Genomic DNA, 13,575 nt, shown 5'->3' on the forward strand with positions numbered 1-13,575 from the left:
GAGAGAAACATAATGCATGCATACGCTTGCCTTGAATAAATAAACATAGGTGTTTTATTAGATTATCTTGATCAACATGTCATGTGACATGTTCATAGGTCCAGCAGAAATCCACATCCAAAAAAGTCAACGTCTTCTTATAGTTAGTATTCTAGGCTCACAACTACTTAAAATTCTAACCTTGTAGCATTAGTCATCCAAAAAAAACCAGAGGACTTTAATAAGGCTGTCAAATTTGCTAACACTTGGTGTGATGTGAATTATTCCCTTGCATTCAGAAGCAGTCAGAAATCACCTAGCATTCACTAGCAGAAAACACATCATTTTATTCATGTGTCATTTTAGATTCCACTCCCTCCTCCCAAAGCAGGTTACATCTATTATAGAGAGACTAAACCTGTAGCTTCTGTTTTTTTGACCTCCTTTTCATAATGGAAGCAATTCTTAACTTGCATTGTATTACTTCAGTGTAACCTACGTTGAAAATGTGTGCAACTTAATTCCAAGTAATATATTTAGGGCTTGATGTAAGTCTGGTAAATTAATTTCTTTTCCAGCTGAAGATTTTGCTTAATTCCAATCATTCATATGTATGGTATGCACACATTTTAAAAAGTTCATATTACAGAATAAACTAGTTTTTTAAAAATGTAATGCAGTTAACTACCATGGAAAGGTATCATGCATGGAATATTAGTTTAGACAAATCTGCCATGCTTAAATGTTTTTAGAGCAGTGGAGTAAAGACAGTGATTTAGAGTGTTAACAGTGCAATCAGATTCTTTACTTATTATTTATTCATTTAATTTTCAATAAAAGGGGGGGAGATTGATTTTAATTATTTATTCAGTCCTCCTGAATAAGCCCAAGGTGGCACATCAATAATAAGTAAAATAAATTAAGGCACTAAAAAACGCACCACAATTTAAAACATAAAAACAGTTCTAAAAACAGTTAAAACATTTTCTCAGCTGGCGATCTGAGTTTTGCCAAGAACAGTGACTTTCGGCCATCAAATGCCTCAGTAAACAGGAATGTTTTGAAGGTCTTCCTGAAAAATCAGTAATGAGAAAGATAGACACACGTCAGAAAGAAAGGCATTCCACAGTCAGTATCTGCCACTGAAAAGGTGTTGTTGTCATGAGTCATCACCAAGGCTTCACCTGCTGATCATAATGGTCTGAGATAGTTGATACTGGAGAATGTGCTCTTTTAGAAACACCATAGAGAACAGAAGGATGGACAAATTGACAAGTCACTTTTCCAAAATATATAGCAGATGACAGAGGAATGGTTAGAAAGCAAGATCAATGTAATAAATCTCCTCAAGCCTTTGTAGTAATAAAATAATTACACTAAAATATATCTTGGTTTTTTATAATAGAATATATTTTGATCTACTTTCTTGTTATCTCCTTAAAGTTCTTTTTTTATAATGTTACTGTGCTCATTTTGGTTGCAGTTCATGAAGCCATTACATCAAAACTCCCTATGAAACACATAGTTATTACAGCCATGTTATTGCTAGAATTTATTAACAGGTAATTCGGTTTGTGACTGCAGCTTAAATAAACAAAGCTTGTAAATCATCAGGAGCTTCTGAAATGAGAAAATCTAATTGTATTTTTGCACAGAGCAATCATGCTTGTTCAAATGTCAATAAGCCACAGGAACAAGCAGCAACATGTCTGAGGTTTGCATGTTTCAAACTTCCCTGCCCCCACCCACCAACGCCTCTCCTTTTTTTGTGTGGAGATTGGAATTTTCATTTCAGGTTTTTACTAATCACGGTTCCGCATTATTGTGAAACCCTGAACTACAGTTAATCCTAACTATCATTTCTTGAAACGATCCAAGATTTGAAACAAGCCATTATTTGAAGTTTCAAACAAACCACATTAAAATTAACCCCAGTTTGTTGGGTTCCAACAAAATGATGAGCTGCAGTTAATTAAAAAATGGAAGCAAAACTTTCTGAAGCCTTTCTTGCACCCACGCTGGAGAAGGGTGAAACACATGGCCCCAAGACTCACTACATCTCATTCCCGTAGTGATATATCATGATTTATCATGAGATCTGAATGCAGGAATAGGCTAGATATTTCTTCATTTTATTTTGATCAAACCTTCTTGCTCCGGTGAGTAACCTGACCACTGAATTCTGCATCAGCTAAAGTTTCTGAACCGTCCTCAGAGGCAGCCCAACATATAATATGTTGCAGTAATCTAACCTAGAGGTTACCAGAGCATAGATAGCAGATGATAGACCATCCCTTTTCTGATACGGGTGCAGCTGGGTCACCAGCCAAATTCATGGAAGTCAATCCATGCCACCAAGGCCACCTGAGCCTGAAGCAACAGCAATGGACGCAGGAGTACCCGCAATCTATGTACCCGCTCCTTCAGAGGGAGTGTAACTCCATCAAGAGCAGGCAACCACCTCCTAACACTGCTTCAGGCTTATCTGGATTGAGCTTCAGTTCGTTGGCTCTCATCTAGTCCATTACCAAGGCTAGAAATGTATACTAGTGGCCAAAATTGTGGAAACGTTTTGGGAAAAGTGTATTTCTGAAGTTTGATGGCTCATAACACCACTTTTTGGGGGAGTAATACCATATAATTATATATCAATGGAAAGATAATTTAATGAAGAATCTAATGCAACAAAGTTTGTTCAATTATCTGTATTCTATCAAAAGTTATATTTTATCCAAATAACCAGAAAAAGGAAGCACAACTTGCTTAGGTTGATATGCAGTAACTTTCCTTCATTTGAATGTAGCCAATGAGCATGAGTGTTAGAGCCAATCAGGTGTTATGAGCCATCAAACCTCGGGAATACACTTTTCCCAAAACGTTTCCACAATTTTGGCCACTAGTGTAGCTACATCTTGTGCAGACACAGAAAACTATGGCTACCATTGTAATTTCCAAAAAAACTTTTTTTAAAAAAAACGCCACCTGGTACATTTTTGTTGTATAAAAAGTGATTCTTTTCCGTTTCCTCTTGAGGTTACAATTTGCATTCAAATGTCTTGAGATAGAATTTTCTTTTTCAAATAATTGCTTCGTTTGCTGTTGGAATAGTAGTACTGTGTTATGGTTATGGAGGGTGGGGAAGAAATACTCATCACAAATGCAAGCTTAAAGTTGTGCGTTTCACTTATTCCTTCCAAGTATCTACATGCCAATGGAATTGTTCACCGTGATTTGAAACCAGAAAATCTACTGTATGCAACGCCAGCTCCAGATGCATCTTTAAAAATAGGTAAATACTGTTCTTCTGTACCAGCTTTGGTTTGCGTGTTGGTGTTCTAGTGCAGCCTTTTCTATACTGCCCTATACCCACAGGTCTCTGGGCGGTTCACAGGATAAGCTCCCACCACCCCTAGTCAGAAGGCCAGTGGTCAGGAATGATTGGAGTTGTTTTCCAACAGCATCTGGGGACCCGAGCCTGGGGAAAGGATGCTCAAGTCTAGTGCAGCTGCCCCATTGTTTTCAATTCAGGAAAGGGAATGTGCATGCTTTCATTTCATTGATATTATTCACAGAACATTCCACAGCTTTGAATAGGGCACCCTGTGCTTCAGAGACCTCTGCATGCCCTACAAAACCCTTTGAATTTATTTATTTTTTAAATGGGAAGTGGTTTCCTTTATTTTTATTTTTTATATAATTTTTATTCATTTTTCTGTTTTGCAATTTACTCATTTAAACATCCTTAAAATATCAATGACTCCCCTTCTTCTCTTTTCATGGTTCATTTTGCATATCATGAATCCCTGCATACTTTACATAAACTAAACCATTCAGTATTCCATCATTACATCCATCAAAACTAATTTACACTGTTGAATTTATCTTAATGCTGCCAACGTTTTCAAATGTACACAATTTCCCCCCATATATTCAATAAATATTTTCCAATCTTCTCTAAACGTATGTTCTTCTTGTTCTCTTATTCTATATGTTAGGTCTGCAAGCTGCACATATTCCATCAGCTTAAGTCGCCAAAAAACCCTTTGAATTTCACTGATCCCCATTCCTATACAATCAATTGTCCATATCGAAGACATTATTTTGTACTACATTATTCTCTCAGGATTCTCTTGTCCTCCTTTCCCTATACCTCTGTGCATTCTGTTTTAGAAATAATCAGCAAATGAATAGATACCTTTAATTGCCCTAGTGGGCATATGATGTCTTCAATTATAAGTAAAAATAATAATGTCCGTTATCTAAGCAACTGAGGATGCAATTCTGTGGTCCCTAGGAAAGCAACCCTGAAGACATAGGGGTGGAGGCAGTGCCAGATTTACGTATAAGCTAAACAAGCTATAGCTTAGGGCTCCACTCTCTTGGGGGCCCCCAAAAAAATTAAAGGAAGAGAAACACTGGATGTACATTTCCAAAATATAAGATAAAAAAACAAATAAAATGGCTCTAGATACCTATTAGGTCCATAAATTACCATATAGCATGTACAGTCATACCTTGGGTTACAGCCGCTTCAGGTTGCGTTTTTTTGGGTTACGCACCTGCTGAAACCCGGAAGTACCAGAATGGGTTACTTCCGGGTTTTGGCGGCTGCGCATGCGCAGAAGCACCGAATCACAACCTGCATATGTGCAGATGCGCCGCTGCGGGTTGCAAACGTGCATCCCGCACGGATCACACTCGCAACCCAAGCGTCCACTGTATTCAACACAAAAAACAGTGACAATTGTTGTTGACAAAGGACAGCTGGAGATATAAAGGGCCCCATTACCTTCAGTAGCTTAGGGCCTCATCAAACCTCAATCCGGCCCTGGGTGGGGGATTCTCCTTGGAGGACAGAGAGAAAGTTTTAACCTTGTAAGCCTCTTCGCTGAGGCACCAGAAGGGTGTCTGCTGGTTCTTCTCTGCTGAGTGAGATGTCATGGAATATGCTCTGGTGATATGTACCAGGAGAAGCAAATCAACACAAACCTGGGAAGCCCCTCTGTCATGAGCAGAAGTGTTTCCCACTCATACATTGACAACTTTGGATTCAATGAATTTAGGATTGGATGTATTCACCCACCAGAAAGTTTCACTCCTGTACCTTACACAAGGTGTAATTTGATTAGTGTTTGATTGTTATTTGATTAGTATAACATTTCCAAATAACGAAATATTATGTTCATTTCGTTCCACGGTATCGTGCAAGAAATATAAAATAATGATAATAACAAATAATGAATCCTTTCTGGTTTATATGTAACAGCTGATTTTGGACTTTCCAAGATTGTTGCAGATCAAGTGACCATGAAAACAGTCTGTGGGACTCCAGGGTACTGTGGTATGTTCCTTTATTGCTTACAGTATGTTAGATATCTATTTATTTGTATTCAGTTGCCTTAAATGCTTAGGGTGGTAGTCACCTAAGTTTTATTCAGATTAGACCCACTGAAATAACTTGTAGCTTCACTTTAAAAAGGCACAGTTGATAGGGGGCTCTGTAAAGGGTTTTGGATATTTCCCTCCATTTGGGGCATCATTTATGACCGATACACATTATGACTGATACACAAGAATATTACTGTTCTTTACTGCATTTTCTTTATCATGACTTCTGTCAACATAAATCACAAAATGAATATTACTAACATGGAATGAACAGTGTTAAAGACACATTTAAGAGTGTTAAATGCGCAAATGGTAAAGTGTAGAAGGTGGCGTTAAGTACAAAGGACAAGGCATTTTAGGAAAATTAATGGTATTTCTGTTTGAGGTAATGTTAGGTGAGCATTCCTAAAGTCCCAAATGAAGGCCACTGGAAGCTGTGGCCTTACTATCAGGTAGGGTGAGGCAGCCAAGTCAGACAGCTGGTTCTGAGTGTCATGAAATGACAGCAAGTTAATTCATTTCTTATTGCTGTTTTTTTTTTCTGCAAAGGAGATTAAGAGGTGCCTGTGGTATACATGCCAACTCTATGAGGCTGAGGACACCTCAGTCCCCACATAGTATATGGGGCTGGGGCTGAGCCCCCCCCCCAATCTTGAGGGGCTGAGCCCTGCTGGGCCTCCCCACCACATGACAAGACCCCCCCCCCCATGTTGAGCATAACTCAGCGCCTCTGCCCTGTGGTATTTTCTGCCTCAAGATGCCAAAATATCTTGACTGGCTTTTAAGTAGTACCGTATTTTTCGCTCCAAAAGACGCGCCATACCATAAGGCGCACCTAGTTTTGGGAGGAGGAAAACAAGAAAAAATTATTCTGAATCCCAGAAGCCAGAACAGCAAGAGGGATCTGGCTTCTGGGATACCATGTGGCTGTTCTGGCTTCTGGGATAACCGCGCCAAGCCTCTTCAGGGCAGCGGGATGAAGACTGCCCCTGCCCGAAGAGGCTGCGCGTGGCTAAGGCAGAAGCCAGGGCAGGCGCGTCGCTGAAGGGGCGCTCCCTCTATGAGAGGCAGAACTGCGCAGCGCCCCTTCAGCGAAGCTGGAGAAGGAACAGAAGGAGACCCTTCTGTTCCTCCTCCGGCTTCGCAGGACAGGCGCTGCGCAGAGAGGGAGAGCTGTGCAGCGCCCCTTCAGCGAAGTGGGAGGAGGAACAGAAGGGGCTCCGTTCCTCCTCCCGCTTCGCTGAAGGGGCGCTGGTCAGCTCTACCTCTCTGCGCAGTGCCATTCGCTCCATAAGACGCACTCACATTTCCCCTTACTTTTTAGGAGGGAAAAAGTGTGTCTAATGGAGCGAAAAATATGGTATGCACCTTGACTGAAGGGGTGCCGTTTGCTGCTCTGCCTCAGGCAGCAAAATGTCTTGAGCCCTGGGTGGAGGTCCTCCAGGTAGGGCACTGGAAAGCTCCTCTGCCATCGCTCTAGCAGTGGCAGTGTTCTGTAGGTAGCGGCCCCCAAAACCGAATGTTCTGGAAGGGTATCAGAAGAGCTTTGAATCCACAGGATCCAAAGTCTCTTTGTTCCTTTGACACCCCAGAAAAGCTGGAAGATGGACACCAGCCCTGGAGCTAGTTATTTCCCCTGCCATCGGTATCAGTGAGAGGAGGAATTTAAAAAGTCAAACTGGGGGGACGTCTCCAGAAAATCCATCCACACTTACTTTCTGCTCTGGCCACTGCCAGCTTAGGAAGTGGTGGTTTTTCCACCATGGAGTCATCCTCCTCCCTTCCGAATCTTAAGATTGCCCTGTAAATATTTAAAACATTAGCTTAGATTATGTTGCATTTTGATAGGAAGAAATAAATCTGTTTGTTTCGACGCACCACCAGCCTTGGGCTTTTAATAATAGATGTAAATAAAGGGTAAGGGATTAGAAACGCAGCAAAACAATGTCCAGACAAAAGCAGGATTCCAAATGGGAAAATTTGAAACAACCACATGCAATGAGAAATGGTGGTGTTACTTGTCCATGAATAATTAACTTCCGAGAATAGTCATGCATTGCCTGGGGGTAGCAAGGCAAGTCAACCACAAAATGGAAATAATAGATTATCACTTTTTGAGCACATTATGTGTAACGAGCCAAGATCTGACATCTCAGATAATGCACTGATTAAGACATGCAAGGAATACAAACTCACTTTTCAGAATCTGAAAGGAAATTAAAAGTATGAATAATTAACAGTGGGATCCTATGCATCCCTACTCAAAACTAAGTCCCATTGAGCTTCCTGGCACTTACCGTATTTTTTGCTCTATAAGACTCACTTTTTCCCTCCTAAAAAGTAAGGGGAAATGTGTGTGCGTCTTATGGAGCAAATGCAGGCTGCGCAGCTATCCCAGAAGCCAGAACATCAAGAGGGATTGCTGCTTTTGCTGCACAGCGATCCCTCTTGCTGTTCTGGCTTCTGGGATTCAGAATATTTTTTTTCTTGTTTTCCTCCTCCGAAAATAGGTGCGTCTTGTGGTCTGGTGCGTCTTATAGAGCAAAAAAATACAGTACTTATCAGCAAGAGTGTGTAGGACTGCATCTTGAATGAAGGCAAAAGAAAAAGGGGTTGCTGCTAGTTTTTTAAAAAGGAACATTATCCCTTGACTAAAATAAATTGAACCTATTTGGGGGACATTCCACTGGAGTTTGGAACCAAATGTTTTTCACTCTTTCCCTTTTGCCAAACATGGAACTAGACAATTGAACAGGACATTGTAATTACAAAGAGTTATAATTCTCAGCAACCCTTACCAAACAACAGTACCTAGAATTCTTTGAGGGAAAGGATGTGCTTTGAATGTGCTTTAAAGATAAAGTATATACAGTACACAGCTGTAGAGTCAGATTTCATGGTCCAGATTTCTTTTTTCTTCTTTTTTTATTAAGGGTTGTAACAAAAGGTCTCACAATATAAGCAATTGAAGTGCAGGAGACAATTGCCTGAGAGGGGGCTGTGCTTTCTTCTGTGCTTCTAGAGAGGCTTCACTTCATATGATAATAATATTACCTAAGAATAATAGTTTAATAATATTCATTCTGAATAGCTTCACTATATCTCTTTCCTGAAACATATTCTCCTAGCACATATGAATGCACAAATAATGTGCATATTTCAGTAAAGAAATTGGTCTACCTTTGCTGAGCTTAAGCTGCTTTATTTATTTTCTTCCTTTTTCTCTCTCTCACATAGGAATTCTAGGTTTCTAGAATTTTGCTTTTTCTTACCACTGCCTCTGCATTGGGCCCATCCATGCTGGCCACTGCTCTGTTTCACTGCTATTTCTTTCTACATTAAATTTTTGTTTTATTGACAAGGTTTTTATAATCTGCAGCACCGGAAATACTGCGAGGCTGTGCCTACGGCCCAGAAGTGGACATGTGGTCCTTGGGAATAATCACTTACATCCTGTGAGTTTGGCTAAAAATTACCCTATATAGGCAAATGTGATTCATTTATTAGTTTGCTTGGTTTCTCTTCATGAGTCAATTGGGATTTTATTTTTGGCTGCAGTTTATGCACTTTACACAGGAGGAAGCCTTATTAAACACAGTAAAAACTTACTTCCAAATTAACATGGGTACGATTGCAGTACACGCCACTCTTGTCCACTCTTATGATACTCTGCTCTGGTATCAACATTGTCCTTTAGCCAATACAGGCAGCCATGAAGGTGTAGTATCAAAGATTGTCACTCCCTTGGGTTGGAAGCAGGGTGAGGGTGTCATCCAATTTGCCTCATGTTTGTGGGAGAAGTTGAGAAGTAAGTTCCCAGCGCTCTCCCAGGAGAATAGGGAACCTCTTGAAAGGAATGCCCCCTCAGAAAGAGCTAGGAGTTTAGGTCACCAGAGTGAGAGGGGGGCTGTTCCTCAAGATAGCTTAAACAATTTTTTGGAAACCCCTTTTTGCATTGGGTCTTTAATTGTAGTGGAGATGATACTTGTATTGTGGCTGCTTATGTTAAATCTGAACAACAACAACAACAATTTTATTGTTTATACCCCAACAGTGGGGAAACTGTCAGAGAAACTTTTCAGAGATAAATTGTGTTCGCTGAGCCCGTATTTTATACAGTCTGTATATGATGTTTGTTTGTTAATGTGAGGTGTGATATGCCTAATAAAGGATTTTGAAAAAAAAAAAACTTTTCAGAGAAACCAATAGATGGCAGCCTTGATACCTACCAGGTTTTCTGCTGTGTCAGCCTCAGAATAGAATATTTCTAATGCTACTTTGCTTCCACCTACAGCCCAGTATGAAATATACTTAGGTTTCAAATTGCCTAAATACTTTTTACCGTATTTTTCGCCCTATAGGACACACTTTTCCCCCTCCAAAAATGAAGAGGAAATGTGTGTGCGTCCTATGGGGCGAATGCAGGCTTTCGCTGAAGCCTGGAGAGCGAGAGGGGTCGGTGCGCACCGACCCCTCTTGCTCTCCAGGCTTCAGGAAGCTATCCGCAAGCCGTGGGAGCTCAGCGCCCCCCAGGCTTCGAGCTTTGCGCAGCTCTCAGCAAGCCATGAGAGGGCTGTGTGAAGTCGCACAGCTCTCCCACGGCTTGTGGAGAGCTGCCTGTTCTGGGGGCTGGGGTCGGGGGAAGCTCGGGCTTCCCCCGCCCCAGCCCCGTGCCTGGGGGGGGAAATTTTTTTCCTTTATTTCCCCCCCAAAAAACTAGGTGCGCCCTATGGGCCGAAAAATACAGTAATCCTCCCAAATGTTGTGAAGAAAAATAAATAGATTAAAAATCCTTCATACCTATTGCAAAATCCTTTGTGCTCTGTTAATCTCTTATGGCCTGATCCCGTGAGCCATTGGCTGAACAGAGTAGCACATAAGAACATATGTGGAAAGCTGCTGTAGCAGGAAGATGCTGGTTTAGGACTTATTCCTCTATTCTTTTAGGCATGGGGAAATTTTATGGGGAGATAAACATGTGACTACTCCCCTACAGTCTGAGAAGGGCCATTCTATCTGATGTTCCTTACTGTACACACTTGCATTTGACTCTTGGTACTGAAGACTTTTAAACACGCTCTGAATTCTACGTCCAATATTATTTATTTCTTAAAATTAATACACCACTTGATTGTAAAAACAAACAACCCCTCAGAGCAGTTTACAAAGCACAGAACAGTAAAATCAAGAGAAATTTACAAGCCTACTTTAAAACATACAAAAGTTAAAATGCTAAAACAGTTTAAAATTACCTCAACTTCCTAAGCATCTGGATGGGCTTGTCTAAGCAGGTATAGTTTTATCAGGTGCCAACAAGAGTACAGTGAAGCTGCCTGCTTGATCTCAATAGGCGAGGAGTTCCAAAGTGTAGATGCTGCCACACTACACAATTGAGTTCTTACAAATGCTGAACAGATATTATGTGGCATGATGTGTAGCAGTACCAATTTCGCTGATTGAAGCGGTCAAGTGGGCACATGCAGGGCAAGGTAGATTACTACAGAGGTTACACATTCCTCCGTATTTTGCAGACATAACATGCTCTTTGTGTCAAGGAAGCTAAAGCTGATCAACGTGGTTGAGCTATCTCACTGATATTGATGTGACAAGTTTGTTTATTGCTTGCCTGTAGACTCTGTGGTTTTGAGCCGTTCTACGATGAAAGAGGAGACCAGTACATGTTCAAAAGGATCCTGAACTGTGAATATGATTTCGTTTCCCCCTGGTGGGATGATGTGTCTCTAAATGCCAAGGATTTGGTATGTTCAGCTAATTCTGCCATTTACCATCAGCATAATTTTATCAGGATAATCAGCATTGTACTATACATGTGGAATCTACTTTATGTATATTCATTATAGGTCATATCCCCACAGTGTCTGTGCATGAGAAAAATAGACTTCCACCAATGCAATGGCACTTCTCCTTCCTATCCTTACCTCTGCAGCCCCCACGCACCCTCAAAAACTGTGGAGGGTTGGTGGACCCTATGGAACAGATTCGGAGGTGGGATTCATGGGGCTGCAGGAGACAGAAGAGCAAGGAGAAGTCTCGTTGCATCATCAGAAATCTGTGACATTGGATTTCACCCAGTAAAATTATAGCCTGAAAGTTTGAATCTTGATATTGTTCAGATGCACTTTTAGCACGTTACTGGCCCAGTTCATATGCTGATTCAGCTAGCAACAGTCTTTGGATGCTAGAGGCACAAGCTTGGCTGACTCCTTTCCATCTCCTTTTCTGAGGGGAGGGGATAATGTGCATTGAGAGTTTCCATTCATGCATTCACTGGATGTTTCTAGCCAGTGGTTAGAGTGTTGGACTAGGACCTGGAAGACCAGGATTCAAATTCCCACTCAGCTACCTTGGGTGACTTTGGGCCAGTCACTGCCTCTTAGCCTAACCTACCTCATGGGGTTGTGGTGGGGTTTGAAAGAGGAGCAGAAGAATATATACACCACCTTGAGCTCCTTGGAGAAATAAAAGTGGGATATAAATGCAATAATTAATCATAATATGTGTGGAGCACTCACACCAGGTGCTTCTAAGCAGTTGTTTGATGCTAAAAGTGGATATTGGTTGGGTAGCAAGTTGCTAGCATATGAAATTGTGCATATATCCTTAGGTTGGAGCCTACAAGGTTTCCGAGGAATGCATTTTTTCCCTTACTTTTAAATCACCTTATTTTGCAGGTTAAGAAGTTAATTGTGCTTGACCCCAAGAAACGTCTCACCACATTTCAAGCCTTACAACACCCTTGGGTCACAGGCAAGGCAGCCAATTTCGCTCATATGGATACAGCCCAGAAGAAACTCCAAGAATTCAATGCTCGACGTAAACTTAAGGTACGTTTCAGGGGGGTGGGGTGTTATTGTTTACTTTTGGATGGTTTCAAGTAACTCGCTTTGTTAACGGAAGACAGCACAAGGGCTCCTCTATGTAGCACCACACTTGCATGCTATTTTCACCGATGTGTGTATTTTTATGCATGCGTCACCAAAGTGCATGGATTTTTGTACACATCACCTGCCTGGAGAACTTCAGAAAAGTGTGGCTATCTTTTGGTTTGTGTATTGCTTTGGAGAGTGAGAAGTTTGCCCTTTAAATGTACAGTGGTACCTCGGGTTACAGACTCCGCTAACCCAGAAATAGTACCTCAAGTTAAGAACTTTGCTTCAGAATGTGAACAGAAATCACGCAGCGGCAGTGTAAGGCCCCATTAGCTAAAGTGGTACCTCAGGTTAAGAACAGTTTCAGGTTAAGAATGGACCTCCAGAATGAATTAAGTTCTTAACCCAAGGTACCACTGTAAAGTGAATTGAATTTCTCCCCCATCCCTCATAGTGACACACTTAGAAAAAGGTAAGGAGGGGCTGCTCTAAAGAATACCTAAAAAAGTGGAAATGTGTGGATAAAACATGCTTATTCCCTTTAAACCTACTCTATATATGCACAGCTGCATATCACCCAGTCTTAGCAGAAACAGGCTGGTGTCTTGGTAACTGTGGCTTTTAGCAAAATATTCTCCTTCGTTAGACCACACTGATTTCTTCAGTTTGGAGACACATTCTGTCTGAACCCCTGCAAGTCTAAATAGAGTTAATTCATACATTATGTAGGAGAGAATCTACTAGGGAGTGATTATAGCCTTGCCTGGGTTGGTACACAGTGGAGACAGATGGGATGGGTGCCACGAAACCACAGCATAGGTGCCAAGAAATCTAACCACTCTTGTTTGTTTTTATTGAAACCCAGGCTGCAGTGAAAGCTGTTGTTGCATCAACTCGTCTTGGAAGTGCAAGCTGCCACAGCACCCACGACAGCAATAAGCCCAGCCAAAGGCAGTCTCTGCGCCCAGAAAGAGAGGACAGCGTGGAGGGAAAAGAAGAAGTAGTAGTAGCAGAAGAAGAAGAAGCAAACTTCACTGAATCTCATGAAGAGGACGCTCACGAAGAAGCAACTGAAGGAGAGTCTTAAATCTTGGGGTATCTTATTCCAGCCAAGTTCTGTCATTCTGTGCACCAGCCAAGATACCATTCAGAAACAAATTACAAGCATGGCTACTCTGAGTGGCTTTGCCTTGGGATGGAAAATGCTCTAGCTGGTGACCTGAACTTCAAAATGCATGTGACTGCTTCTGAAAAAAATAAATAGTTCACAGTCTTTTAATGGCATGCCATGGATAAAGTGATATTTACAGTAATACCA

The 13,575-nt window shown here is 41.2% G+C and overlaps 1 protein-coding gene across 3 annotated transcripts in view; it reads left to right on the forward strand.

Annotated features, from left to right (window-relative positions):
- Positions 1–13,541, forward strand: part of CAMK4 (calcium/calmodulin dependent protein kinase IV) — an 84,205-nt gene extending 70,664 nt beyond the window's left edge. For all 3 annotated transcript variants that reach the window (XM_053407667.1, XM_053407663.1, XM_053407664.1), the window contains 6 exons: positions 3,178–3,268; positions 5,246–5,320; positions 8,747–8,822; positions 11,000–11,126; positions 12,060–12,212; positions 13,123–13,541. In XM_053407667.1, the coding sequence (XP_053263642.1) occupies positions 3,178–3,268; positions 5,246–5,320; positions 8,747–8,822; positions 11,000–11,126; positions 12,060–12,212; positions 13,123–13,344 (744 nt within the window). In that variant the 3' untranslated portion in view covers positions 13,345–13,541. The remainder of the gene's footprint in view (positions 1–3,177; positions 3,269–5,245; positions 5,321–8,746; positions 8,823–10,999; positions 11,127–12,059; positions 12,213–13,122) is intronic.
- Positions 13,542–13,575: the final 34 nt, after the last annotated feature.

The sequence above is a fragment of the Podarcis raffonei genome, chromosome 11, assembly GCF_027172205.1.
Source record: "Podarcis raffonei isolate rPodRaf1 chromosome 11, rPodRaf1.pri, whole genome shotgun sequence".
NCBI classification, from domain to species: Eukaryota; Metazoa; Chordata; class Lepidosauria; order Squamata; family Lacertidae; genus Podarcis; species Podarcis raffonei.